Raw genomic sequence first — 26,838 nt, forward strand, 5'->3', positions numbered from 1 at the left:
CAATCAGCCTGCCATGCATGTTTTTGGAATGTGGGAGGAAACCGGAGCACCCGGAGAAAACCCACGCAGGCCCGGGGAGAACATGCAAACTCCACACAGGGAGGCCGGAGCTGGAATCGAACCCGGTACCTCTGCACTGTGAAGCCGACGTGCTAACCACTGGACTACCGGGCCGCCCCCTGGTCTTGTACTGTCAAGCTTTTAACACTTTGCAGAGATTTTTAGTGCGACGCGGTTCAGTAAAACTTCCAGAGTGCAACTGTTGATTTCAGACAAACAACACCAAATATCCTATGATGTAGGTTGACGTCGAATCATATGTTTGGAGGAGGCCATCAATGTTGAGGTGGCCAAATTTGGGGTTTATAATCGTTCGGAGTTCGCAGGGGTTGAATGACATCAGACGTCAGGCTTCAGGTCATCCGATGCTAAGCTTACCGCAATCCAATTTACTTGCGTGAACACTTTTCAACAAGGTTACTGAGAGTGGGGGAAGGACAACCAGGCCAGGTGGATTGGGAACTTTTTTTTTTCCCTTACGCTGATGGAAGGTACCTTTGCGTTTCGCGACTCAGAGATGGAGTGCACGAAGAGAAATTAACAGGACGGTGCGACAAGCGGAGGTAATTTTGCCACTGCCGCCGAGAGCTTGTGTATATACGGCACTCGTTCGCTTGGGGAATCGGAGTCAACTTGAAAATCTGAGTGAAAGAAATGGAAAAAGGAAGCAGGACTGATTCCCGTGGAGACCTGAGGAGAAAGATCAATTTTGATACTCAATGACAGCTGAAGGAGGAAAAAGGGAGCAAGTATTGATAGCTTCGGGTTTGAGTTTGTTTAATTACTGAACAAACGATTGTGTTGGAGTGACATCAAAACAAGAATTTCTGGAAGAAATTTGAGGATGTGATGCACCTGCAGTTGCGGTTCATTTTCCCAAGTGCTTTGCCAAATAAAAAAATCTTTTCTCCGGCTCGTGCAAGGTGCAAATGCACAAAATCCCCCCAAATCAAGTGTCCCTTCAGGGAGACGCTTACGAATGGTTATGGCCCACTTGTGGTTGCAGTAAATGTGTTTTTCCGGACAAAATGCAGAGTGGCTTCATGTAGTCATATTTGGATTGGAAAGGTGGTCACGGTTATCTCCACAGGGGTTACTGATCTTAGGGGTGGGAGCCACCTGCCTGCCCCTCAGGAGGCCATTAAAACGTGCTACAAGCAGGGATGGGCAGATGGAGAGCGTGGTGGGAGGAAATAGTGGGAGGATTCCATCAGCCAAGACCAGATCGAGTCCCTCCTGTTGGATGCGGCCAGACAACATGCAACCAAACCACTCTTTCAAAAAAACAAAAACGGGGAGAAAAAAAACATGTTTGTAGCTGGGACGATGTTTTTATTTTACCCACTGAAAAAGAATTAATGAGTTGGGCAGTCCGCCCAGGTGTACCTGCATTAATGGCTGGCCAAAAACATGTTTGTAGCTGGGACGATGTTTTTATTTTACCCACTGAAAAAGAATTAATGAGTTGGGCAGTCCGCCCAGGTGTACCTGCATTAATGGCTGGCCAAGGACTAACTTGGCTGAAATGACCCAAACTGTACTCTTGTGAGGAAAAAAAAAAAAAAATCACCAAACACTACTCACATTCTTACATTGAATATTTTACACCGACATTATTGCATTATTGACAACCTTGAACTGTCGCAAACGCTAATGAAGTGGAACACGCTCGAGTTAAAGTCCCCTAAACAGATAACATTGAGAGAACCCAAAATTTGGGGAAGAAATATGCCCCGCAAACGGCACTGAGCAAAAGTGTGAACCTGCATTGCCACTTTTTGTGACATTGGGATAAGATATATTTCGAATTCCTTCCCCCCTTTAGTTTTACTTCAGTCTGTTAACTGCTCCATAAACACCTTTTGAGGGGAATGCTCAACGTTTCTTAAAACGGCGCTTGAAGGTTTTACAATAGTGACAGCTTGAGCCTGGAACAAATTCTCACATTTCCTATGGGAACATTTCTTGTCAATGACAACAACGTGCTGATTCCGGCGCAACATTTGTGGCCAATCTTGTGGTGCTTAAGATTCCGTTTCCAACTCCATAGCATAATTCAAAATACTTCCCGTCTCATATATGACCTCAAAATATGAAGGCTGGCTGAATGAGCATCACGGTGCCACACTCGAGCGATTACGCACATGGATGCGTCATGGTGACTCCAACTTGCCAAGTATAAATGGAGGACAACGTGGAGAGGTCGCATCGTCGGGAGGGTCCGCGTGCTGGAATGTAATGTAATGCGCCTTGCCCGTACAGGCTTGTCGCTATCCAGGGAGGTGTAAATCACCTTAGGTTAATATGATCCGGCGCAACTCTTTTATTAGCCTGATGAAGGTAATAATAGTCTGGAGGGAAAAGTGCTGCCAAGTTGGCAGAAAAACACCAACCGCAGCTTTCATCTACTTGAGTTCTTTATATTCATGAAAATGGGATAGTAAAATGGAATGAAAGTTGTTCGATATTACTGCAATAAACAACGGAGTTGCGGTTCTTGTCATGATTGCATAATCCGCATCACCGGGGAGTCGTTAGCGGTCAACGGTTTGCAATTGCAGATCAGATCTGTTGCGATTATTCTTTTTTTTTAATTATTACTATTATTCTAATTCAAGTTTATTTCATCTGCAGAAGCATAAAATGGTACGCATACGTACGATCGTTTCTGTACTTGACATGCTGCAAAAGTGCGCACCCCCATGCCTCCGTGTCAGGTCTGGACGAAAGGTAGCCAGTGATTTTCTTTTCACAAATTGTTGAATCTTTCATTCATTCATTCATTCATTCATCTTCCTTACCGCTTGATCCTCACTAGGGTCGCGGGGGGTGCTGGAGCCCATCCCAGCTGTCTCCGGGCAGTAGGCGGGGGACACCCTGAATCGGTTGCCAGCCAATCGCAGGGCACACAGAAACGAACAACCATTCGCACTCACACTCACACCTAGGGACAATTTAGAGTGTTCAATCAGCCTGCCACGCATGTTTTTGGAATGTGGGAGGAAACCGGAGCACCCGGAGAAACCCCACGCAGGCCCGGGGAGAACATGCAAACTCCACACAGGGAGGCCGGAGCTGGAATCGAACCCGGTACCTCTGCATTGTGAAGCCGACGTGCTAACCACTGGACTACTGGGCCGCCCTATTGTTGAATCTATTTTTATTTTTCTGTTTTGTTCGTGTTAGGGGGCCGTTATGGCTGTTGCACGTGCGTCAAGGGTTTGATCGCGGGAGGTCAAAAAAGGTCAGGGCGCCCCTGGTTGATAACGCTAACAATGCTTTGCTGATGTTTGATTTGATTCATTGCATTTATGGAAACGCACTGCCAAACGTATGCAGCCGAGCTTTCATTCAATTACATCCCACTGGGTTACAGGTAACGACCGAGAGCCCTTTCCAAGGATTTCCCATCATCATTTATCATCAAACAAGCACAAATGTTGACGGTCCATCAATTACATTGTAGGCTACAAAAGAGTGTCTTCAAATGGAGGTAGGATGAGCAAATTTGGAAGCTACAACGGGACCCGATGACGGCTCCCCTCCCGCCTCCTTCTTGTGGATAATAAACAACACATACTGTATCACGCAGGAGGAACATTAAGAGTAAATAAAGGAGAATGACAGTGATTGGACCTAAGAATATAAACCTCATTAACTGGGGAGGCACACATGGATGGATGCGGCCAGATGGTGTTTTGTACTCATTTGTCATACACCGCTGACAGAGGAGGAGGAGGAGAAGAATGAGAGTTGAAACGGAATAAAGACAAAACACGTGAAGAGGAATATTCAGTGCGGACTTGTCCGTCTAAACGGGAGGGCGAGATTCATTCTGCATAATTTACTTCCTGAGACAGTGCCTGTGACGCTAACAATGCCGTAGATGTAAAACTTGAGCATATTGGTGCAAAATACAAACACGATCGCTTGCCTTAAACTGAGACAATGTGGCGTAAACACTTGAAATTCCAAACGAGGACTATTTATCTCCACGGCGTAACAATTTAATCTGTCAGTGAGTAAAATATGCCGCTCCGTATCTCCAGGGCAACATGTTTCTATTTACATGAGGGGGTTTATTCTTTGTTCCTTCACAAAGCAAATAATATGCTTGATTCATCATATCAACATTCGACGGCAACATCATGCAGGTGCCAACGGCACACATTGATTATTTCGCTTTTGGTGTGATGTCACATTACGTTTAACTATTTTGTGGGTGGGTTTTAATGCTTTATTTTAGCATTTTAATTTTGGAAACGGAGTAATTCTATTTTTTTAAAAATACAGGGGGACCTCCGAAACGGAATAATAGCTCATCAATCTGACGTGCAGACCTTTGGAATGAGGGAAGAACATGAAAACACAGGAAGGCGAGAAGTGAAGCCACAAAATCAGAACTACGAGGCGCACTGCTTCATCAGGATGCCCCAAGTTACCATTCGATCAAATGGAAGTGGAAGGTACTGCCTCGTTTTAGACTTGAAATCGGTCCTGTTGTTTTAGATCAGCATGTGAGTGGAGGTTACCCAAAGTGCAGTTTGCCTCTGCTCAGTTTGAGGGCCTCAACCGAAGACTGAAGTGCGGAGCGGGGCAATTTCCACTGGGGCGCAAGAGTGTGTGTCTGTGTGCATGTAAGTGAATGCAGGTTGAGAGTGCGGCACGTGCTTGTGCGAGTGTGAGGGCAGGATCAACAGAGGAAAATCCACACATGAAAGAGAAGCTCCCAGCCATCGCCGACTGCCCCCCTGGTCTCTCTCATCTTACAGACGTTATCCTGACTCTCGGTTTATGCGGGGGGAGGAGGTTCAAAAGTTCGAGGGAGTTATGAAGACCATGACTGAGGGCACGAGGGGGGGCGGGGGGTTGGGGGGGCAGCTCTACCAACAAGCAATCATAGTGCTCATCCTGCACACATTATTGATTGACGTGGTTTTAAATAACTGGTATTGTAGCCCGAATTTTTTAAGACCTATAGCTATCAAAGATTTTTACAATTGCGTATTATACTGACTATCCGATTGATGAATGAAGTAAATGAATCAAAATAATTTTTAAAAAACTTTGCGTTACGAGATAATAAGATGCGCATGTGCGGTGAGAGTATTACTTTTGTCCACTTGGGGTCGCCACCCTCACATTTGATATCTTCGACGTTGAGTGTGTATGGCTTTAAAAGGTGGGGCCTGGCCTGATGAGTGACCATGACACTGTCAGCTAGCTCATGTTCTTTACATCAGCAGCCCATTTATTATGTAAATACATTTTAAAAGACATAAGCGCGATAAGTCAACTTTGTTGGCGATTTTAGCCATGCTAAAATAATTCCTCACCAAAAACAACCCCAAAAGTGGTGTGTGTTCCTCCATTCACTCATCTTGGAGGATGCATGCTCATTCATTCCTCATCTTAAAGCATCAACCGTGCCCAAGCCAAGAAAACAACCGGGTCCACACTTTGTGATGTCTCTGATTTGGTGCATCAAATAAATTATAAAAAGTTTCCACGTAGCCCCTGCAATGTGCTCAAGTGCTAGTCACTGCTGTTTGGTGCACTGCACGAGTTTTTCTCAATGTGGTTTTGAAATGTCCGACTTTGTGAGCGGTTACGGAACGTACTTAAAAAAAATAATACCTCTTGAAAGGGTACACACGGATTGATGTTTTTGATTTCATCTTAATTTAAGGCGGAGCAGCAACTACAAAACTAAAGGAAAACAAGAGGCCAATGTAATTTTTGTTGTTCCCTAAAGCTTGTTCACTGAACGGGAATAAAAGGACGACCTCATTTGGTTTCCTGTGTGATTTTCCTAAAGGGGATTTTTACACTGCCAGATGTGAGGAAGACACCCTTCATTAGTACAATGCCTATGCACCAACGCCGCACTTAAATCCAATTCAGTTCGGCGTGAAAATGGGCATTACTGCCAGCCAGGACTATAGTCCACCCACCCACTCGTGATGTGTGTGAACTGACACGACAAAAATGTGGCAACCCCCGGGGGATTCAAGCAGAGATAAAACATGCCAAGCGAACATACAGGGACATGTAGACACTTATTCTGGTTTAATAAAAGAGCCATTTGCATTTGAGAAAGTGTCAGCTATGGTAAGACACATTAAAAGCCAATCAGATCCCCTGACCATGGATTTATCGGACAGGTTTACAGTTTTAGCATTTGGAGAATATATATATACAGTATATATATATATTTTTTTTGAAAGCTATCTAAAAAGAAGTACATATGTATGATTTCAATTCAGGTTGGATGATTGCAATGTAAATGGATTATTTATATGCAAATATATTTTGAAGAAAAAAAATCTTAAAATGAGAAGACGTGAAACCTATTTTGTGATCAGATTTTTTTTTAATATTAGTCTTAAACAATTTTTATCATATTATTGGGGACACAAGAGTCTAATCTCTTATCTGACCAAATAGTTCAGGTGATGAGCGACCAAACATTTGATCAAGTTCCAAAATAAAAAGGACCAATTAGTGGTAAAAAGGCAGCACTTTTTGTCACACAACCACCCAGATATTAGCTTTCGAAAGCCTTCACTGATTTACAGGGTCACCACTGGGGGGCTTTTTATGTGTGCGTTGTGTATCACGTGACGACTGTATGTGTGCGTTTGCACTGACTCATCCAGCAGTCAACTGCCACTGCCGAGTATGGCTTCATTCTTGGCTTTGTGGGGGCACGCACACATTCGGGAGTGTGCGTGCGCGACAATGTTCAACTGTGTCAACATCTTGTATGGACATACACGCTGAGGAAACAAAACAAAGTGCCTAAAGAAATAACTGGCGGCCCGGATGCAGACAAAGAGTCCTGACAAGAAAAAGCACATGAGGTGATTTCCACGCTGGCAGGGTTAAAAGGAAAGGATAAACTAACATCCTGGACAGGAAGTTCCATACCACGCCGACTCTCTGAGCCCATTATTTTGGTAGAAAACACACATTTGAATTGAACTATATTAACCGAGTCATCCTGGCACTGACTAGCCCCCGCAGCTTCCCAAGCTTCCCTATGTGCTTGCCTCCTGATGAGAAATCTGGGCCTTCAACTGCCCCGTCCACCTGGTCACCGCAGTCAACATGGAAAACACTCGCCGTTTGCCAGAAAAACGGCGGCGGCTATCGGGGGAAGCGGAGATGGAATGTGGCACTCACAGTGGGCGACTGCCACTAGCATTATTTATTTGTTTTTTTTCCCAGCACTCGGTCAAGCTGTTCCTGTGGTTTAGGTATGCCCGTAAACAGGATGCTAACAGTGAGCGGTCTACCATATGTAGTTCTGTTGTTCAGACCAAGATCTCGAAATTCAATTCAGCGCCGTGTCACCTGGACCACGGGACCTCATCTTGAGCTTAGCAGGCCCGAACGCCACACCGGTGTACTTACAGCTGGTACGAGAAGCTTCTTCACCTCCTCCACGGCTCTCCTCATCTTGATCTCGGCTCTGGTCTGCGTGTCTTCAACGGCGATCAGGACGTGAAGGTCTTCATTGAGGTGCTCCCAATTTGGCTTGCCTTTGTTCTGCTCCTCCTGGAAAGAGATCGACGCGTGAGTGAACGTGACCGCGTGGGTGTGCCGGAGCGCCACGGTGGCGACAAACGCATCAGAGGACGACATGGTCCTGTGAAGAGAGACGTGATGACAGGAGTGCTCCTTTAGTCAGCCGTTAAGCATTTGCTTTGAAGCGACAGCCTTCTTTAGTAGAACACTTACTTGATGAAGAACCACCCGGCCCCCAAAAAATGCTATGCCCCGCAGCAATTAAAAAGCATGGGGGGAAAAAAAAAGAATGGAATGCTTTTTATTTATTCTTTAAACTCTCAGAAACAATTTTTAAAATATCCCAAACTAACTAACCAAGTGTTCACGTGGGTTGGTTAGTTTGAAAAAGGGGCGGAGTTTGACAAGTGTCATCGCTTTGACTGGTGAAGTGTGAACTGCGTGTGGCCTGTGCTCCCACACTTGACTTGAGTTTCGGCTCTGTTGCTATTCGGGGGAGCAGCTATCAGCCAAATATTACACCGATTATCCAACTGATTGTGTAATCAGATAAAAGGTTATTTTGATTTATAAAACACCAAAAAATAACTGTGAGGCTTTAAAAGGAGGTGCCTGGCCCGGTGAGTGATGTGGGTGTCAGCGAATGAGTGCAGAGTTGGCCGTTTTTTGCACTTTCGCGGCTAGCTGTGAACTGGCTCACCGTTAGCCACTCTCAAATTGAATGTCCGGCCAATTAGTTGCCACTGCAGAAGCTTGATTGTCTACATTAAATTAGCTAACATCCCTCATCACCTTATGTTGCCACGCATAGATGCGCTGTCGTGAGACGTTAGTTCTGCTTTGCAGTCAACATCACAACTTTGGACAATCTGTCTTTGAAACACTCTTTCCCCCTGGGTTGCCATGATTGTGCCAACGCAGAGGTGAGTGAGTTAGTGTGAAAAAATGATGACTGTGAAGGACCAAGTCAGAGATTTTTCCTTTTACTTTTCTTGGGGGGGAAATCAACAATTGTTTCAACCCTCAATCTCATTCATCTGAGAGCGTAGAGTTCACGTGGTCAAGTGTGAACGTTATCTTCCAAACTCGAGTGTGCAGCGCACATGCAGATCAAGGTGGCTCCAAGTTTGCTTCCAAAGTAGGATGCCGTTGTATGTGAACAGTGCGTCGCACAAATCGACAAGTTGCAAATTGGGCCAAACGTGTGAACTACGGTCTTTTCGTTTCTGATTGAATCTGAGTAACAAACTACAAGTAGGCTATGTCCAGACTTGACAGGGTGGATTTGGTTAAAACATAAACGTGGCATGTTTGGTCAAGTTCCAATTATCCGAATGATGCGTTATGGTCCTCTGGTGCGATTCGGTACACCATTGCTGGACTTTATGTGGTAACCCTGCAGAGATTTAGGTTACAGACCTGCATTAAAACAATAGATGAAAGCAAGGGGGAATTAAACGATCAAATTAAAATAGAAACTCTACTTATACTATCAAGAATCACTGCACCTCACCCACTCAAGCTGCAACTGTAGCAATTATGGCCCCGATCAATCCAAAGCAGCATTGCAGCGGCGCCCTGCGGCCGGCCTGACGTGATTTCTATTGAGTTGTGGAGCGCCAAGGAGAGACACTCGGAGCAGAGTGCCACCCACCTGCTTTCTACTCTACAGAGGGCTGTTGCCATGGCACTGCTCTTTACCACGCACGTACAGAAAAGTTCAATATTCCACTCTCGTTTTCCCCTTTTCCACACAGGGAGGAAGGGCTCAGTTTTTCCACTGGGGCCATTATTCCACCGTGGCTATTTGCTTATGGGCCATTCGGGGACACAGACTGAAAGGTGATTCGGCATATGCAAAATGGGGCATGGACAGAGTGGTTCAAATATAAAAGCACACGTGCATACTATAACATGGCATCTCTGCCCACAAAAGTCAACTACAATCTTGAGAACTAGTCTGGCCACAGTCTGCCTTCTGACTTAAAGTGACAAATACGAGGCTGGTTAGTTCAAGGCAGGATTTTGTAGTCCCCGCGGAAACGCTTTACACTACATGGTGGCACTTCACGTTAAGAGTTGAGTTGGTAATGCTCGAAAACACAAAAGAGCTTGAAATTCGGTCCTTGCTATTAGGAGTGAAGGTTAGTCCAACAATGGATTTCGGGCTACGTGGCACTAGCAGTCATGTGGCATTGAAGGAATGCAATGGTCTTTGAGCAGTACGTTCGCCTTTGAGCCAAGTGGCTGCTCTAAATTGAGGCTAAATGTCAACAGTCCAAACAGGTGCAGTACAGAGCCCAAGGGTGCCCAGAAGAACAACCAGGCAGGCAGTGATGTTCGGTAAGGAAAATACATTTGACAAAAACAATAACTTTTCAAGAAAACATCTTAATGACAATACTGCAGAGCTCCCACAGAGTGATGAAAAGGTAGAATTTTAAGACAGTTGAAGTGTCCACGAGAGTTAAACAAAACCAAAAAAAAAAAACCTTTGTGAAAATTATGCAATTGACCATGCATATTTGGATACATGTGGTTGCTATGTTCATCCTGATTTATATAGCACTTTCACAACAATGCAAGTGCAATTTTAACCACTTTTCCCTCATACGCTTTGTTGTTTGAAGCAGTTCTAGATGAAAGAGGAAAGAATCCAAGTGTCCTTTCACCTATGGATCAGAGACGTCATGCTCAAAATGTGCACATGTCGGCGACCGGCTAAATTTGAAAGTCAACAAGAAGCTGTAGAATCCACTGATGAAACAAAAAAGATTGGTTCACCTTTCCTGTCCCCACGTAAATCCGCTTCAATTCCAAGCGGCGACTCTCAGTTCCAAGTACGTGTACGCATATGTAACTTGAACCATGTTGCTATTTCCACAACAGTCATCAATCGCGACTTTCAGCGCCAGCTTCCTCCCTTTGGGTAAATGTTTTAAGGACATGACAACAATCACCAGCAACAATAAACTAAGAAGTGTAAGCCGTCACATACAAGAGAGTGCCGCACAGAAAGCGACACAAGCGCTCTCTGAGGAAATGATGTGCAACGCGTCTTGTCTGAACAAATGTGTCACAAGAAAAAAGGTTGCAAGAGTTGTTTTATCAGTGTTAAGTGCAATCTGGGGATGGGTTATTATCCTGTAATATGTTCCGTCTCCTCCTATTTAACGTGGATGTGACTCTCTCGCACAAATACACAGATGGGCTTCGCCGTTTGACCACCGAAGCCATAAATTAGCATTTAGTGATCACTTTGTTATTTAGGCCTGATCTCGACTCCCTAGGTTGGATTTGCCCAATTCTAACTTGGGGGCCAGTATACAAGTTTTACATCCACATGAATTTTCAAGTGACTCGAAAAAACATGAAGTACGGCAGAAAATTATGGTTCCCTTTTTGGACGAACGATAAAGTATTTTTAAACCACCTCGTAGTGTGCCGAGGACCCCGTTTGACCCTTAACCTCAAGTAAAGTCCTTTCCGTCACATTTTGGAAACAATCTGCACAAAAATCAAAAAGGACCGGGAAAGAATTTTTTTTTTTTAAAAATGCTCAGGAAATATGGCTTCAGACAAGAGCATTTAATTTGTCTTTGTACTTGGCAGGCAAGGCAGATGCTGTGCGGGGGAGGGAGTGGGTGTTGGGAGCCAAAAGTCAGCCTTAAGACAAATGGGCTAAGAGGGGTAACTTCACAAAGGGGTAATATTTCAACACTTGTTTGTCTGAGAAATAAAGCGAAGACAGTCCAAACCCATTAAGCAACTTTCATGGGCATCGCGGGGGGGGGGCAATGGCAGCATACGCACTCTCACACATAACTGCATTTCGCCCTTCACCTTCATTCTTCTTACCTATTTTCTAGCCGAGCTGCTTTTCCATCTCTCGCCATTGTTCTCCACTGGACCGTGATTCACTCAGCCTCTCTGTCGCTCTCTCGCACGGCCATGAAGGCTTCAGTGAACCCGCTCGCCGTCAGCCGGCGCGGCCCAGGAGCAACCAGCTGAATTATTGAGAGCATAAAAATGCTGCCGCTAATGGATCCTGAATAAACACGCCGGCTAAAGCTGCTGCCGTGGCTTCCTGGGCCGCCACGGGGCACGTAGCGAAAAATACGGAGGGTTGAGGATACGGATAAAAGAGGCAACCGGGGGCCGTGGTTTCGTCTGAGACTGAGCCGTAATTATGCAACACCTTCAAAGACTCTTGTGGCTTTACCGACAAAAAAAAACAAACAACAAAAATGGATGAAATTAAGATCTGGCAGACCTTGGTCAGATTGTTAATGCTATTCTGGGCGCAAGGACAAAACAATCTCTCTGGAACAGCTAAGATTGCCTTTCTGAAAAAATTTTGACTATCAGAATCACGGAATCATTTACGGAACGATAGAATTCCGATACAATGATATCAGGATACAGTGATTGAAGGATCATCGATGGTCAGTGGTTAGTGGAAATCGGTTATTAATTTGGTTATATTGTTCACTCCTCTCAAACTACTCGTGGATCTAATTGTGACGAGGAGAGCAGATTGCCCTTATTGTCTCCTCTTCTAATGAACACACTCCAAGGGAAATGAGCGCAGAGAGCGAAATTAAAATAAGAATAGGAGGTTTCCATAAAAATAAAAGAACAAGGGAACGAGGGGGGGGGGGGAGAGAAAAAAAAATCATGCATGCCGGGAGCTTCGAAGATTATGACTCAGCCTAAAATGTGCTCGTCTGCAAGCATGAATTGTTTGTGTAACGGTGCAACTGTAGACTTTGTGTGTGCATATAAGTTGTGTTCCCACAATAAAAGGGGATAAAATACATTTCCTTATGTAAATGTAAGACAATAAAGCATCCCACGGCTGACAGGCTAGGGACTAAAGAAATAAGATGGAGGAGAAGTCCAGAATAGTCGCGTTGGATCATAGAAGGTTATTTACTTATCCCAGAGGAAAGATATTTCATCACAAATACCTCCAAACACTCCTTTTAATAAATGGATATGATGCTGATGCCACAGTTTCTAGTGAGATATTGTCAGGCCATTTGCTTCTGGTACAGGGGGGTGGGGGGGGGGCTGGATCGAGTACTTTCCTTAGTTTTGGGCAAATGGAGGGAAATACACATCGGGGAGAAATAAGGTTTGTAGGATTTTTCATCTTGACCGGCTCCTTCAATCTGTGCCACAATTTGCAATTTTAGTTGCAGATTAGTTTGTGACAAGAAAAAATGCAGGCGGACGTTGAAGATAAAGGAAGATCATCCAATGATCAGCATGAAGTGTGAATAAATGAAGTGAAGGTGCAGTCGTACCAATCAGGACAAAAACGAACAAACAAGTTGGAAGAACGAACATAACCCGAAGCAAACAAACGTGTATCAAAATATATTACAAATAGTTCAAATGAATCTACATTTAATTCATATTGAAAGCCATTTCTTTAGTTTGTGTCTGACCCTGGTCACGTTAAATTCCTGTTCCATGTGTGAATTTGTACATTTGATTCTTTAGGCCAAACTTTGATTATTTTTGTTATAACAGTGAGAGAGAATGGGGGTGGGGGGGGGGGGGGGGATAAATCAACCACAGGAACTGCACCCCAGACCTTTCGGGGAACCAAGTTGTTATCCCATCCATGGCAGTTCCCATTATTTGTTTATGTGCATTCAGATGGCAGACAAAGTCGATGCAAAATTCTTTTGATTTAAGTTTAGCTTTATAGTACTGGCAATAAGAAACTGCTGACAACTCATAACGATTGATTTTTTTTGTCACGTTCACTGCCGCCATTTAATATTTGGATTACCGGAAGCTCAACTGTGAATTTTTAGCTTGCAAGACAAAAGTAAAAAGGTGACAGCTCGTAAGTCACTTGTCAGTCAAGGTAGCACCATTTTACAAGACGATGACAAACGAGGACGATGCTTGGAACAAACACGCCATGAGAAATGTCTTCATTCGCTCTTCATCTCCACGGTTTTTACAACGCAAGAAGTACACGCAAGGAACAAGATGGTTGAACTGAACTTGCTTTTTCAGTCACGCTATTTAAATATGGCTGTAAAATGAATTTTAGAAACGCATATTCTGATTGCGGAATAATGAGGTAGAGGTTTAAAATGGGGACGGGCGAAGGGGGAGAAGAATTGCGTCCAGCACTGGCATGTCAGGACATAAACACACATGGCATTAACCTTTTATGCCTCCAACCTCAGCTCGGTGGCTCCAGAAATAGAGGCTGCTGCTGGCCTTGGCCGTCTGCCTGCTTGCCTGCCTTACTACTACTGCCTCTTTTACTTTCCACTGCACGGCTTTTCCGCAAACAGATCACATGTCAGCATCCAGCCATCAGGCATCCGGGTGCCGCCGTGTCGAGTTTCCACACGTCGACGAGGATGCTTTCGTGTGAGACTAGACCGGGGCAAACTTTGAAATGCTGGCGTCATACCTCAAGGAATCTCTACCTCAAACGCCCGCTCCGAACAATAATTAATGCAAGATCAAAATGTTTTTTTTTTCTGTCGTTTCGGATGCGCCGGGGGAGTGCGCCATGAAAAAATAATGAGGGGTAAAACACACCAGAATGCGCTTACCTTTTTTTTGTCTCTCATAGAGCTCTTGCCTCGCACCATGATTTTACATCCCGTTTCTGCTTCCAACTGTTTGGCCGTGAGTCCCCGCGGGCCGAGGATTCTACCCACAAAGTTATACTGCAAAAAAGAGGGGGGGGGGGGGGGGGGTAGAGAGAGCAAAATGGATTAAAATATGGAACTGAGCATTTGTGAAATGGACTTTAACCAACATGACCAAAAAGACGAGCATTAAAAAGGTATAGAAAACTCTGTAGGCATTGTAGATTCTGTTACACGCAGTATGGGCCTTTAAGAGGCGGAGCTTGGCGAGTGGTGCGTGACATCGGCGAGTCTGCGTGCGACTAGTCGCGGTTCGATCTGTGACTTGTGTTTTACTGTTCTCTCTGTGCTCAATAAAGGGCTGAACAGTGGAATGGTGACTGTGGCTCTCCTTTCCCACTTGCAAGGGCATGAAGGTTAGTAAGCATGCAGTAAAAACCCATAAAAAGGACCGCTATAAACGCCAGGTTTCTGCAAAATAGCGGCGACAAAAGTAAGATACGCTTCACAAAATATTTGAGCTATAGCGGAGATGCGCTGGTTGAACCACGATATAGCGGGGGGACATTTTGTCAGATTCCCATTAAATATCGTTCTAACGTTTTATTACAGGGCAGGATCCTGGATTTATAGCTGTGCCGGCGTTCCGAGGTAACCAACGATGCACAATGAAACGGTTCGCACGGTGGTCATGCCGCACAAGCACGCACTTACCGCTGCACTTCCTGTTTTTTATTTCATTGTTTTTATGTATGTGGCCAAGAAGTGTTTTTTTCTTCCTTCATACAAATATTTACTGCAGTTTACGACCGTGTTGGTGATAGATTGCTGAAACGATGAGCCTCCCTCAAAATTGGGTGGCATCATGGCCGCAGGACCGGGACTCTGTTAGAAAACGTGGCCCCACGTACTAAAATTCAAGAATAGCTGACCAGGGAGTCTAGTTTCGTTTATTCCCGTTTGCACAGCCAGCATCCGCCATGTCGACTTTGTCGCCCTCATTTTTGCGGGAAAATGTCAGCTATGACAGGCTAAAAGGGAGCTTTTGACGGAAAATTGAGGCGGGATTGAAGAGTTCAGAGGCTAGGCGAGGTTGTGTGCAAATATCAGGGGCTCCTTTTGTTTTCTGAATTGCTTTGTGACTTTGTACTAAAAGGAAAAGGGATAAACGGAGGTAATCCCCTCCACTTGGAACTGCCTTCCAATGGGATCAAGGCAAAACGTGTTGAAATAATCCAACGGGGTTCCTCTTCCAAAATTAAAAGAGAAAGAACGGAGAGAAGCGGGGCGGGCGGCCATGCATAAAGATAAGATTAAAACGGCGAGATATGAGACGCACGCGTTCAAATGTGATATTGCTTTTAGTGCAACAATGGCGGCGCGAGGAGTGTAAGTTTGCCATGACAAAGACGCCGCCGTTCGTCTCTTGAGCTACGACGATGAGGCTTGACACGGACGCATTAAATTCGTAAAACACAAGTCACATGCGCTTACTCGCTCCGCTGCACCGGCACCTGAGCAAAAAGGCGAGAGTGCCATCAACGGAGTCTCGTTTAATTACACGGAGATTACACATTTAGAGCACCCATGTAAACAAAGACAAGGGCGGGGGACGGTCAGGAACTCCAGGCAGCCATTTTGAACATGTCTGGCTAGGAAGACGTGCCACACGGTCCCGTGGGTTAAACGTCGGGGTGACGAGTGAGACCAGCGGCGGCATGGATCAGTGGGAGAGTGGTCGTCTCACAACCCAGAGATTGGGGGTTCAATGCCTGACCATTGCGACCTTGTCCAAGTGTCCTTGAGCAAGACATTGAACTCCCAGTTGCTCCTGATGCGGCGTCATCGGTAGGTAAATGAGGAAAGCGTTTTGAGTACCCAAGGTGGGAAAAGTGCTTTTGAGTGACAGCCCATTTACCATTTAATGTGCTATTTATGAGCCAAACTGCCTGCTGCAGGATGCAGGGGGGGGGGGGGGGGGCACAGGCGCAACTGGAGTCTTCGGAAAACATGTGCAGGCACAAAACACAAGACTCAAACGACACGAGGGAGCAGTCTGTGTCACAAATGAGTGAGGTGAGGCTTTGGTTGACTGACGCACCAATAAACTGCAAATGACTGAGTGGACAGTTTAAGAATTAAAAGTGGAAATTGCTCTTTGGTGACGTTGATTGTTTTAACGGCGTCTTCAACATAGGCGTACATGTCAATGCGACAATGGCTTTGTAGGAAGGACTGATATTTACTTTTTATGTGCTTAGCTAGTTATAGTTACCGTATTTTGTAAAAGTCTTAGTCAGACAGGGGGCGCCTTATAAGACGGCGCGCTTTGCGTCTGCACCAAGTTCCAAAATCTGTCAATGTTGTTGTGTAATTGTGCGAAACAACAGTGGTTGGGCTAATGACCCCCCCGAAAATGGCCCCTACGAAGGGACACCTTTGCCAAGCCCATTTAAAAATGCAAGCCGTCAGTTTCGCGGAGGCACACGGGAAACGAGCAGCCGCGAGAGAATTCAAGATCAACGAATCGGTGGTTCGCAAGCGAAGGAAGCAGGAAAACGACAATGACGAGAGGGGAACCTGGCGTGTTTGACGGAGAACGAGCCCAGCTGTTCATTTCGGATACAGAAGATGAGGACTTTGATGGATTTGCGCATGAGGAATGATCAAAACAAAATACAGTGAGCGCATTGTTCTATCCTTCAATAAAGTACTAAGCGCACTCACATTTCACATTGTTCAATACTTCACTAAGGTACAACCGAACTCAATTTTGCTCCAGCCGCACGCTGGCGTATGTTTTATCGTCCATTATACACGGCGCCGAATGTATGTATTCAATTCCGAAAAAGCAGCCACAACTGAGACTGCGGCCATTAAGGCGATACGTGTATGGTCGCGAAAATACGCTCCATGTTTCCACAACGCTTTCACTCCTTATCTAAATCACAGACCACAATATGGACATACAACATGTTTATAGAACTATAAACTGCAAACGGTCGGAGAGATTCATGCGCCCAACCCCAAAGTAACGGCAGAAGAGCAATTTTATTACGCCGGCTGCCCTCCCCCTTCCCAGTGACACTCGCCGCTCTCCGAGGACATGGATATGTTGATGACAATTGTAATTGACATAGAGCCCGTCGCTCTCATTAACATATTCATGGCGGAGAAGAGCCGAGACAAATAAAGACTGAAAAGGTTAAGGAGTGGATGACATGCAAGCACAAAAGGTAAAAGACACTAATATCTGTTTGTCACAAGCGGTGGGGAGCCATTATAGGAAGAAAGAAAGCACGGCCAAATCCTCCTCTGCGTTCTTTTTGTTTGTCCAGGGGGGTGTGGGCCAGTGTGTCACGTGTGCTCTTATGGAAACACATACTTGCTTGAGACCGAGCAGACGGATTCTGCACGAGACATCTGACAACAAATTCGAAAACGATCCATTTTGGTGACGGAATAAAACTTAATGTGTTATCCGTCGGTGATGAGTCTCTTCAACTAAAAGCCTCGATATTTTTGCTTTCAACGGTGCTCTCCTTTAGAGTGAAAAAAATGGAGAGGGAGACATTGGAGTCATCCGAAAGGCAGCGAGCCTGCCAGGAATTCCACTCCCTGCAGGCAGTAGACATGTGATGGATGCAGCGTCATCTTTAGTGCATATTTCCAATTCTTTTTGCTGCCTTTGTATCATATTTAAAGAAAAAAAAAACCTAATTGGCCATTTACCATCTGTATGTTAATGGACCTAAGATTTTGCTCTTAAATGACAGAAAAGTAAAAATAGCACAGCAAAAATAAGTCGGGATGCTCCATTGCTTTTTAGTGGAGTTACCAAGAAATAATTTACCATTTAGCGAAGAATTTGGGTTAGCTTAGATACTTCACCACAGAAGGGACCAGGTGCCCAGGTGTCCCCGTATCTCAAAATAGTCTTTTAATACTGTACAAGGAATTCAACTCACAACATAGACATGGCAGACAATAAGACTCCACAACTGAATTCACAGAGACTCTTGACACTTATATAGGGAGAACCTGATGTTTTGGTTAGCAACAAGGCCCAACAGTCAACTCTTATGGCTGCAACTATCCAATATTTTTTCAAACGAGTATTGTATCATTTTACTGTCTTTCTTGTCCCATTGAATAATCAGAAATTCATTTTGTGCATGAATAAACAAGTGGGAAAAAGAGGGTAAAACGCAGTGTTTCTTATGCTGGAACTTAGCTAGAGGGAGCAATATAGCATAGTAGACACTTGCCATGTGCAACTATAATTTGTTAAACGCTTTGTTACAGCTGCCGCTGTTGTGAAAGCAGCATGTATTGTATTGTAGATGATTTTTTTAAACTTGTGCACACAGAAAAAATTTCACCAATTTACTCAGCGTATCGAGCCCTGTAGCGGCTAGCTGTTAGCTAGCTAACATCGGTTAGCCAGTTTGCGTGTTCAATGACTGAGTCTCAGCTGTGAGGCTGAGGGGGGAAAAAAGCCAACCAACTCAAATTGGTCGAAACAAAAATGGATGCTGAGACGAAACTATTAATTATTCAGTATTACATCTGAATATCACGGAAGGAGGAGTTTTCCAAAAGGTCTGGTTTCAGTGGCCTCAAGTGCAGCTTTCATGTCAAACCACATATTAAGAGGTTTGACACAAATACCGGTGTGCAGAAGCCCAAAACTTTATTTTTCCAACACACACTCACAGTTTGAGCTCTTTTACACATGTTCCGCTCTGGGATCTTACAGGACCAACATTTCCCCCGTGTGTTCTTTCATGACTTCAAAGTTTTCAGCGCTTTCCAAAACATACAAACACAGAAAAGGCGCCTTGCTGCGCATCAACAAACCGTGTGTGTGTGAGACACAGTCAGACAAATACACACCAGTATACAAAGCCCCCTTCAGGACAAGGGCTTATGATGACATTAAAGGCACTTTTTTGGGGGCGGGGGGTGGGTGGCTCCAGTTATCGCTACGCCACAGGCGGGTTATGTTGTGTGCATATCTATGCTTGCGCCTCTGTGTGTTTGTATGTGAAACCGCAATGTGGCCTGAACTCTTGCAGACACCCAGAGCCGATTGTCACGCGCATGCATGTGTGTGTGTGCGTGCGTGAGTGACGAAACAATAGCAGTTGCAGCAACAATGTCCGGAAAAGAAGGACAATTTTTGCGTTTGTTTGCGGCGGTGCGGAGACAGGAAATGAGATCAGGCCGAGTGCTCTGGGTGTGTGCGTGAAGGGCTTAGAGGGGCTGTGCGGAGAATACCAATGACGCATTAGCTGGAATCGTGGGGTTTATGGAAATGAGGACTGCATTATCAATGTATCAGACAAAAGATAGAATTTGACACCTAGTCCAAAGGATGTCACCTCACTTCCTTCCTTTCTGATGTCTCAATATGGGCTACAGCTATCGAGTAGTTTTTAGAGTCGCCGGTATTCAACCAATGATCCCATCGAGCTGTCCGTTAACTAATCCAGCATTCTCAGCAGCACTACTGGAGGCATTTCTCATGCGCCACAGGTCTGTTTTCATGTCACCTCAAAATAAAATAAAAAGGGAATGGATCAGCAGACATAGTGTGCTGTATGATTTATATATTTTTTGTACAATAATTGAAAATATGGCGGCCTGGTAGTCCAGTGGTTAGCACGTCGGCTTCACAGTGCAGAGGTACCGGGTTCGATTCCAGCTCCGGCCTCCCTGTGTGGAGTTTGCATGTTCTCCCCGGGCCTGCGTGGGTTTTCTCCGGGTGCTCCGGTTTCCTCCCACATTCCAAAAACATGCGTGGCAGGCTGATTGAACACTCTAATTGTCCCTAGGTGTGAGTGTGAGCGTGGATGGTTGTTCGTCTATGTGTGCCCTGCGATTGGCTGGCAACCGGTTCAGGGTGTCCCCCGCCGACTGCCCGAAGACAGCTGGGATAGGCTCCAGCACCTCCCGCGACCCTAGTGAGGATCAAGCGGCTTGGAAGATGAATGAATGAATGAATGAATAATTGAAAATATATTGGGTTACCGTGATAGATTTTTATTTCCATATCGCCCAGCACAAGTCCAAACCACCTTTGGCCCTCCAATATTTTAGGAGTGGTTTATAATGCATGCAATAAATGATCAGGTTGCACCTATTTTGGACTGTTAAGTGCTGACACCTGCTCATAGGAATCTCTCCTACAGAGAACTCCAATCATGTTTCAAGGTGGAGAACAGTGCTGCTCTATTCATAGCTTGCAGCAACTGAGGTGCAGTACCTGGGAGTCGTCGGGTCACGCGCAACACACAAGCTCACACGCCACCTGCTGGCTTCCTGCCTCCGGTCACACATTCATCTTTTGAGGCCCCAAACCCACAGCGACTTGACACATTTCCACGGGACAGAGGAAAATGGAGATGAAGAGTGGACAAAACTGCAGCGGTGTGAGCTACATGAAAGGTCTGAGGGCATGAGGGCTCGTGTGATGGGGGGAAGGGGGGGGGGGGGGGAAGGTAAATTTTGTTTCGATTCCAACGGTGACATTTCCGCCTGAAAGCCCCGTAGACTTCAAAGCTCTCTTTTTTAGCACATCCAGCATTTAACACCTAATCCGTGGCCTCCTTTGATAATTCTGTTTGGATTTATTGTGGGGTTGCAGGCATAGTGGAAATAGGCAGGAAAAATGGAAAGCGTTCAAGATTGACATCGGCTCTGGTTTGGGAGCGAAGACGCGAGCCGAGTTTACCGCTTTGCTTGCCAAACTTTGACATTAAAGTGAGATTGACGCAAGAGAACTAACGTTGAACCTTTTGTGGAAAGTCAAATCTCTCTGAGCTCATCACACAACGATTACCTTTTAAAAGTGGGCAGACAATTAAGTATGACATTTCCATTCAACTATTCACTCCAAAGTATTTCTGACTGTCATAACAATGATGTTGGTAACGTGTGGACTAAAAAAAAAAGGTGCGGAAAGAAAAATAATTTCCTTCTCTTACCAGTTTGTGACTTGATCGCTCAGAAAAAAAAGAATAGACAACGGCGCTCGCGACGCAATTTGGCGGTACTGTTCAACTTTAAGTCCATCCATCAGACCGACTGCTTCTCCAATCACGCTATTCGAGAGTCAACCATCCACCACTGAAATTCCGCAGCCTCTCTAGCAGTGTGCAGAGGTGAGATGTTAGGCAGCACATTTGGAAGCCCGGTAATGACTTAAGGGGGGGTGGGGGGGTCAAAAGGATACCGGCTGCCAGTATGATAAGCGATGACACCACCCACGGGAACGAGCTTAATGACTTTCCCTTTGCTGGGATGTGGCCGTGTAATTTCGCAGCGGAGACGCAACAAGGTGCACGACATCCGGTCTTCTTCATCCAACCTGGCTGCTTATGCCCCCCCCCCCCCCCCCCCCACTTTGAGCACTGAGGTAGAAGTAAAGACTTGCGAGGCACTCAAGTTGAGTTTCTCCATGCATAAATATACAGTACAGAGTTTAGTTCTCTTTGCTTCCGGTATCAGAGTCATAAACTGAGTTGTAGAGTATTGTGTACTCGACGTTGGCTGCTTTCGGTGATTCCCTTCCTGTTTGGGGCAAAGGAGACCGAAAGTACACTACCGCAAACAGAAGCTCGCTCGTCGGGTGGGCTTTCATTCTTTTCAAACACACAGCCCATATTTTACAGGCGTGAGAAACAGCTTGAAAGAAGGACACTAAGCCTACTGTGGGGGAAAAAAAAAAGTTTGTTGTACCGGTACGTCATGCGTCCTCGGTTTAGGACGAGATTTGAGATTACAAATGACGCAACCACTCTGCACAGTGGCAGGAGAATAAGTATTTTTCACATACATATTGACAACAATTATGACTCATCTACTGCGTTCGTTACACACGACCCTATGTCATAACTTACCTATAAATTACACCGCCGGTGGAACGCAACTCTTTCAGTACACTAAATCCCTGAGCATGAACATGAGTGGCATCAAATTGAAATTCTTTTCAGGCCCGGCAATACAATCTAGGGATATGAACAGCCATTACATTCGGGTACTTGTGATTTATTTTCACCATTTGGAGAAGGATAATTTCGTCAAGACGCCCCTTCAAGTGTACTCAGTTAATTGCTGCTTGAGACTGATGCATTACTATTAAGGTGACTCGTGGACACCTCCTGCATCAGAAAAGGAGTAAAAGCATTCTGGAGATAAGTGTTTTGAACCTAAGGTGACCCGCCCTCAGTCTGGACGTTCACTGAACAGTTAATACATACACAAAGGCAATAAAGGGGTGTCATTTTTAAAGACGCCCAACCTATCAGATGCCTGAAGGTCAGCGTAAATGACGTTCTGATCCGTCATCCGGCTTGCCCGTGTGTACGCGAGCGAGCGCTCGGAGGAAAAGCGGCGCCGCCACGTCAGATAGCATTTAATTGAAGGTGGACGCTATCAGATAGCCTGTGACTGAGCTGTCAGTCAAGATGCGGGTCGCCACGGCGACGCTCAAAAGAGCCGCGCGCGCCGCTGACGGAGGCTGCAAAACTGCCGCCTTTTAAGTACGGTAGATGAGAGAGACGCCTGACGAGACACAAACAGGCAGACTGGGACAATTTCATTATGTACAATTAAATGACGTGCAGGTGGAGAGCACAACTTAATATGTCAAGTGTCATCGAGTAATACAGTGGAACCGCCAAATGTAGCTCCCCCAAGGAAATAATGTAAAATTAATTGGTTCATTCCAGGCTCAGACTGTTGCTATCGTAAAATCCGCGCATATTTTCGGTAATGGGGCGGAATACGGAAGGTGCTTACAGTGCGATACCGTCACCCAAAAAGGCGGCTTATAGGTACTGTATAAATGTTTTGTTTAATGAATGTATTTAAGTTGGCATTTGCAATGTAAATGTGTGTAATTTTAATCACAGTGTTCATATTGTGAAAGGCAACCACAACCTTTCCGTTCTTATCGCGTTTCTCCGTGGGGCCATCAGAGATTTGCTGACATTTTGCGTTGCGTCACACAAATTGATGCTTTGGTGAACTTTTGAGAATATTTTTTTCTCGAGAATTTTATTTGACCTTCTGGAGCCTTTATAGAGCCAACAAAATACGGGTAACGGGACACTTGGAAGATTTTTTTTAACTTCAATTGTACCTCAAACAAGCGTTTTACAGATCAATCATGCAATTATGTTACAAAGCTACTTCAAGGCTTTCTGTTCAAGGTGATCTTGAGATGCACATTTACATTTTTGTCTTTGCATACTTACACGACCCCCACTTTTTCACCAGCTAAACTTCCAACACACTGTCAACTCTAACCCCACCCCCACCCCTGTTTTTTTTAATACCGCCTTGCCAAAAGTTTTTAGTATATGCCGGAGGCCGGAAAAAAAAAAAAAGGACCACCACCAAAGACCCGCGTTTTAACACCACTGATGTGAGGTGACTGAGGGAGAAAAATCATAAAATGACGTCCCCATTCCCCACTCCCCCCCCCCCCAACGGGCCTTCAAGGATGAGGGGAAATCTGGGGAATCCGTTAGAAATTTGAGCTGTGGAAAATGTTGCCTGGTCCCAGGTCCCAATCATCATTACCGTTTCCCTAAGCACTGGCCAGATGGCGATAAGAATTTTCTGCGTCCGCGCCACCATTTCTGGCCTCTCGGTTTTCACCCTGATACGAAAAATAAAAAAATGATTGCCAAGATACTGTACACGGAGTACCATGGCTAGTGCACATGTGGAAGGCAGCTCAAGGTATATTCTCTGAGAATAGAACCCATAATTCCATTAAGACTTACCGCTGATTTCCCCTGGTTCCAATCACCACACCTAATTATATCAAAGCTATCTGGCGTTTTCTCTTTTCTTGGGGACGTAACAAACGCACGTGCGCAAACTAAAATGACATTGACAAAGCATGCGAGTGATAGGTGCGTCGGTCCTGTTGTCTTCTCTGTCCTTTTGAATGACTGCGTGTGTCTGGTAAGGTCACCACTGAATCATCTCGGGCACCCGGGGGGTGTGAGCCTAATTAATTTAGTAGCTTTCCTGGCAGCTTGTAAACAACGCTGACTTAACGGGAGCTGCGCTCATTGCAGCGCAGCAAAGAAAAGTGGAAACGCATGACGGTTAGCTGAGCACCGAAAGCAGCGAATGGTTGCCCTCTGTGTAAAAGTCACTGAGTTATATATATATACTTTTACATATCTGATCCTAAACTGAGTTAGATAGCAACTAATTTATTTTTCCACTTACACCGCACCTGACAATTACGAATGTTAAAAACTTGCATTGCTTGTATCGTTAAAAAAGGTTTGACATCATTAGTAACTTTGGAATTCCATTGTTTCCTATGAGAATAACTGCCGGCATAAATGACATTTAAGGTTCTACGTTACATGCTATGGAAGGCCCAGAGGTTCGACTTGAGCAAAACTAATTCAAGCCAGTCCTCGGGTAGACCTTTATCAAGTTTCTCAAGGGGAAAAATGCAGCCCAAGGCCTGGCTGAGGTCATGCACTTCTCTCCTCAATGCTTCTTATCTTTCATCCCCTCCTCTGCATTTATTCCTTTCCTGGAGCAAATTGCAGAGATTACAAAGAAAACCGTGACCTCTTGATACGAGTGACCATAAAGTGATGGATACACGGCGCGGAGATTCCTTTAACTCATTCAGCACCAGCCAATTCTAGACCAAGTCTGAAAAGACGTTTAAAAACGTCTTTGGGAGTGAATGAGTTAACGGCAGCTCCAACACTTGCGATCCCCAGTCCTCATCAACAGCCTCAACCGGTTAACGGCTTACCCCCTCGTACATACAAGAGAAGACATGTCGGTACTTACGTCTGGATAGTCTTTGACAGGCACAAACAGTTTTTCCTGCAGGTAGACCATGGGTCCCACAGGCTCAGGCAGCTCCAGGGGGCGTCTGTCCACAAGGCCATTGACTGTGTCGCTGTACATGTGTTTGCGCACTCTGTTGATCTCTGAAAAACAAACACAAAAAGAGCGATCAGTCAATTGGAAGAGCGTGCGTCCATTTTTTTTTTCAACTTGGTATCCGATGTGTCACTCCTATTGATTCTTGTGAGCTTTGGGGCAAAGCGTTAACGTAAAGCTTTGTTGAAACCAAAGAAAAACAGTTTGACAAGGGGGGGACTAACCAACGTTGGCCAGGTTTCGACATCTAGCAATTACTCAGAGCAGCAGCCGTACACAATGGAGACGAGCGGGCCGCATAACGACAGGCTAAAAGGACACGCAGTCAAACAGTAATCTGCAGGGAGGGGGTCAGTTTATGCGAGCAGGTCACAGTGGTGGGGGGGATCAATGTCTGCAGTTGTTACACCCATTACTAAGTGACACACATTTTGGTCACATGCGCTTGCTTGTTGTGCCACGCTTTAAGCCATTTGGAGCCCAACCATGCAGTGTGTGCGGAGGAATTGGCATCGACTTGAATGATCACATGCAATCACATCAGTTGGAAGAACTCTGCATTAACAACAGCGGCGGGAACCGAAATACTCTGCTACAGATACGATTTGAAAAGTACCTCTTACCCCCCCTCCAAGATTTAACCTTGCACTGCACCTCATTTGCAAGGTGGGCCAGATCTACATAATTGTCCCATACGCATGGGATGGGAAATCTGGAAAACATTCAAAGTAATACAATTTTGGAGCCCCGCCCCTCCCAACAACAAGCGGAATTACCCACTGCGTTCCTTTGCGGGGGAATTCCTGCTTCAGATTATGTGATTGACGGACTTGTCGACAGACGGAGGCGAACATCTGGCCTGCAGTATTAGTGGATAACACCTCTGGGACACATCCGCTTTGTGACGCAGACCCTCCCATATGAGGTCATCACTCAGGTACATCGATTCTCTCAGTCAGTCACCCAACCTAATAACGTGCAGGCCTCCATTAAGCCTTAAAGCGCCCGTTTTGTAAGCTAGCAAAATTGTGCATCAAAATGCATTAGCGACTAGTGATGTCATATAACAAGTCATTTAGGGTTTTTTTGTTGTTGAGTCCCCTCTCCACTTTTTTTTATCCTTTAAGACTTGTTTAGAAGTGATCACTTTCCCATTGTTGTCTGTATGGCTGTTAATGTGGGACGAGGAAAGGAGTTTGACAACGCTGCAAAGCGACTCACCGCACGGACTTGAACTTGAGCTGATAAAAGTAATAACTCGATTACAAAAAAGTTGAAATCTCTGCCGAGCAGCTTTGCGAGGATAATTTTTCAACGCTGTCAAGTGTCACTTTAATCTTACGCCATATGAAGAAGTATGTTGTGTGATTATGGCGTGCCAGCGGAGCGAGTCCGTGAAAGACACAAACCATTCAAAGTTTTTTATAATTGACCTATTTTAAAAAAGAAGATAAAACGCAATATGGCTACTGCAAAGCAGGACTCTTGCAATGCAACAGCATGTTTACGATCGCCAGCACTAAGCAACGTATCAATTCAAGCCCAACGTGAAAATGGCGTCCCAAAGTCTCACATGCACATATATTTGATTCGCATTGTTAATGCAAAACTGATTATTTTTCAGGGTACTTGCTGCAAATAATCTGTGCATATTCCATTCTGAAAATATTCTATAGCTGCA

General features: G+C 45.1%; 2 protein-coding genes across 7 annotated transcripts in view; one reads left to right on the top strand and one right to left on the bottom strand.

Annotated features, from left to right (window-relative positions):
- The window catches only part of qkia (QKI, KH domain containing, RNA binding a), a 67,596-nt gene that overhangs the window by 18,836 nt on the left and 21,922 nt on the right, over positions 1-26,838 (bottom strand). For all 6 annotated transcript variants that reach the window (XM_052085398.1, XM_052085397.1, XM_052085394.1 and 3 more), the window contains exons 2-4: positions 25,062-25,204; positions 14,181-14,297; positions 7,477-7,620 (exon numbers count right to left, since the gene is read on the bottom strand). In XM_052085398.1, the coding sequence (XP_051941358.1) occupies positions 7,477-7,620; positions 14,181-14,297; positions 25,062-25,204 (404 nt within the window). The remainder of the gene's footprint in view (positions 1-7,476; positions 7,621-14,180; positions 14,298-25,061; positions 25,205-26,838) is intronic.
- The window catches only part of dync1h1 (dynein, cytoplasmic 1, heavy chain 1), a 343,117-nt gene continuing 329,448 nt past the window's right edge, over positions 13,170-26,838 (top strand). The window contains exon 1 of the mRNA XM_052085351.1: positions 13,170-13,177. The gene's annotated coding sequence lies outside the window, so the exon portion shown is untranslated. The remainder of the gene's footprint in view (positions 13,178-26,838) is intronic.

Source organism: Hippocampus zosterae, chromosome 14 (genome assembly GCF_025434085.1).
Source record: "Hippocampus zosterae strain Florida chromosome 14, ASM2543408v3, whole genome shotgun sequence".
Classification (NCBI taxonomy): domain Eukaryota; kingdom Metazoa; phylum Chordata; class Actinopteri; order Syngnathiformes; family Syngnathidae; genus Hippocampus; species Hippocampus zosterae.